Genomic DNA, 1,588 nt, shown 5'->3' with positions numbered 1-1,588 from the left:
CCTGCCCACTATACAAGACATCAGAGACATATACTTCAGACCTGCCCACTATACCAAGACATCAGAGACATATACTTCAACCTGCCCACTATACCAAGACATCAGAGACATATACTTCAACCTGCCCACAATATAACTCAAGACATCAGAGACATATACTTCAACCTGCCCACTATACCAAGACGTCAGAGACATATACTTCAACCTGCCCACTATACCAAGACGTCAGAGACATATACTTCAACCTGCCCACTATACCAAGACATCAGAGACATATACTTCAACCTGCCCACTATACCAGACATCAGAGACATATACCTTCAACCTGCCCACTATACCAAGACATCAGAGACATATACTTCCCACAAATTGCAAACACCCAAAGAGACTTTGAAAACATGGCAAGTAACTCAAAACTCCCATACCTACTGGGTGAAATACAACAATGTGCACACAGCAGCAAGATTTGTGAGCTGCCCCCCCCCCCCCCCCCTCACCGCTCTTCTTCAGGTAGCGGATGTGAAAGCCGTGGTTCCTGTGTCGGCCCCCGGACGCCCAGCTGAAGTTGACGGACGTGTCGCCGGCTGCCATGGTGATGTTGGAGGGCGGGACTGAGGACAGAGAGACAGGATGTAAACAGAGGGAGAAAGAGGAGGGTTTGATAAGGAGGTCTATATAGGCCCAGTAGTAGGGGGGTAACGATGCCACAGCACAACGATTCATTTCGATTACGATTAGTATTCAGGCAACGATTCAATGCGTCATGAAATCTCTTCATTTGACCACGATTCGATTCGATTGGACTAATTTTCGATACATTTTCGATTAATATTTATAAATAAATAACAATAAAAACAATACACACAAAAAAAATATATAATTTCGATAAATTTTCTATTATAATCGATTCTAACATTAAATCGATGCATTGATTCTAACACATTAAAATCGATGCATTTCGATTAATCGATGCCTATATAGGTCTATATACAGCAGGTCTATATACAGTAGGTCTATATACTATATACAGTAGGTCTATATACAGCAGGTCTATATACAGCAGATCTATATACAGTAGGTCTATATACAGTAGGTCTATATACTATATACAGTAGGTCTATATACAGTAGGTATATATACTATATACAGTAGGTCTATATACAGCAGGTCTATATACAGTAGGTCTATATACTATATACAGTAGGTCTATATACTATATACAGTAGGTCTATATACAGCAGGTCTATATACAGTAGGTCTATATACTATATACAGTAGGTCTATATACAGCAGGTCTATATACAGTAGGTCTATATACTATATACAGTAGGTCTATATACAGCAGGTCTATATACAGTAGGGTCTATATACAGCAGGTCTATATACAGTAGGTCTATATACAGTAGGTCTATATACTATATACCGTTCCCTGGTCAAGTCCTCGTGGTGTCATTGTGTCTATATGTCAAAGTGAGTCTAGCCAGTGTCTGTGTTTAGTTCTGTTCAGTTACAGTAGTCCACTTGACTGCCTGTTGAGCCTGTGCTCCTGTTCCGTTCCTGGTTCTGGTGTTACTAAATAACCCTCTGT

General features: G+C 40.4%; 1 protein-coding gene across 1 annotated transcript in view; it reads right to left on the bottom strand.

Annotated features, from left to right (window-relative positions):
* Window positions 1-1,588, bottom strand: part of LOC311243952 (neural cell adhesion molecule L1.1-like) — a gene marked incomplete at both ends in the record, with an annotated part of 71,850 nt that overhangs the window by 2,353 nt on the left and 67,909 nt on the right. The window contains 2 exon segments of the mRNA XM_084333359.1: window positions 478-493; window positions 496-611. Coding sequence (XP_084189485.1) covers window positions 478-493; window positions 496-611 — 132 coding nt within the window.

The sequence above is a fragment of the Notolepis coatsorum genome, assembly GCF_963971535.1.
Source record: "Notolepis coatsorum genome assembly, chromosome: 17".
Lineage (NCBI taxonomy): Eukaryota > Metazoa > Chordata > Actinopteri > Aulopiformes > Paralepididae > Notolepis > Notolepis coatsorum.
The sequence above is the reverse complement of the archived record's forward strand: the minus strand, read 5'-3'. Positions and strand labels throughout refer to the sequence as shown.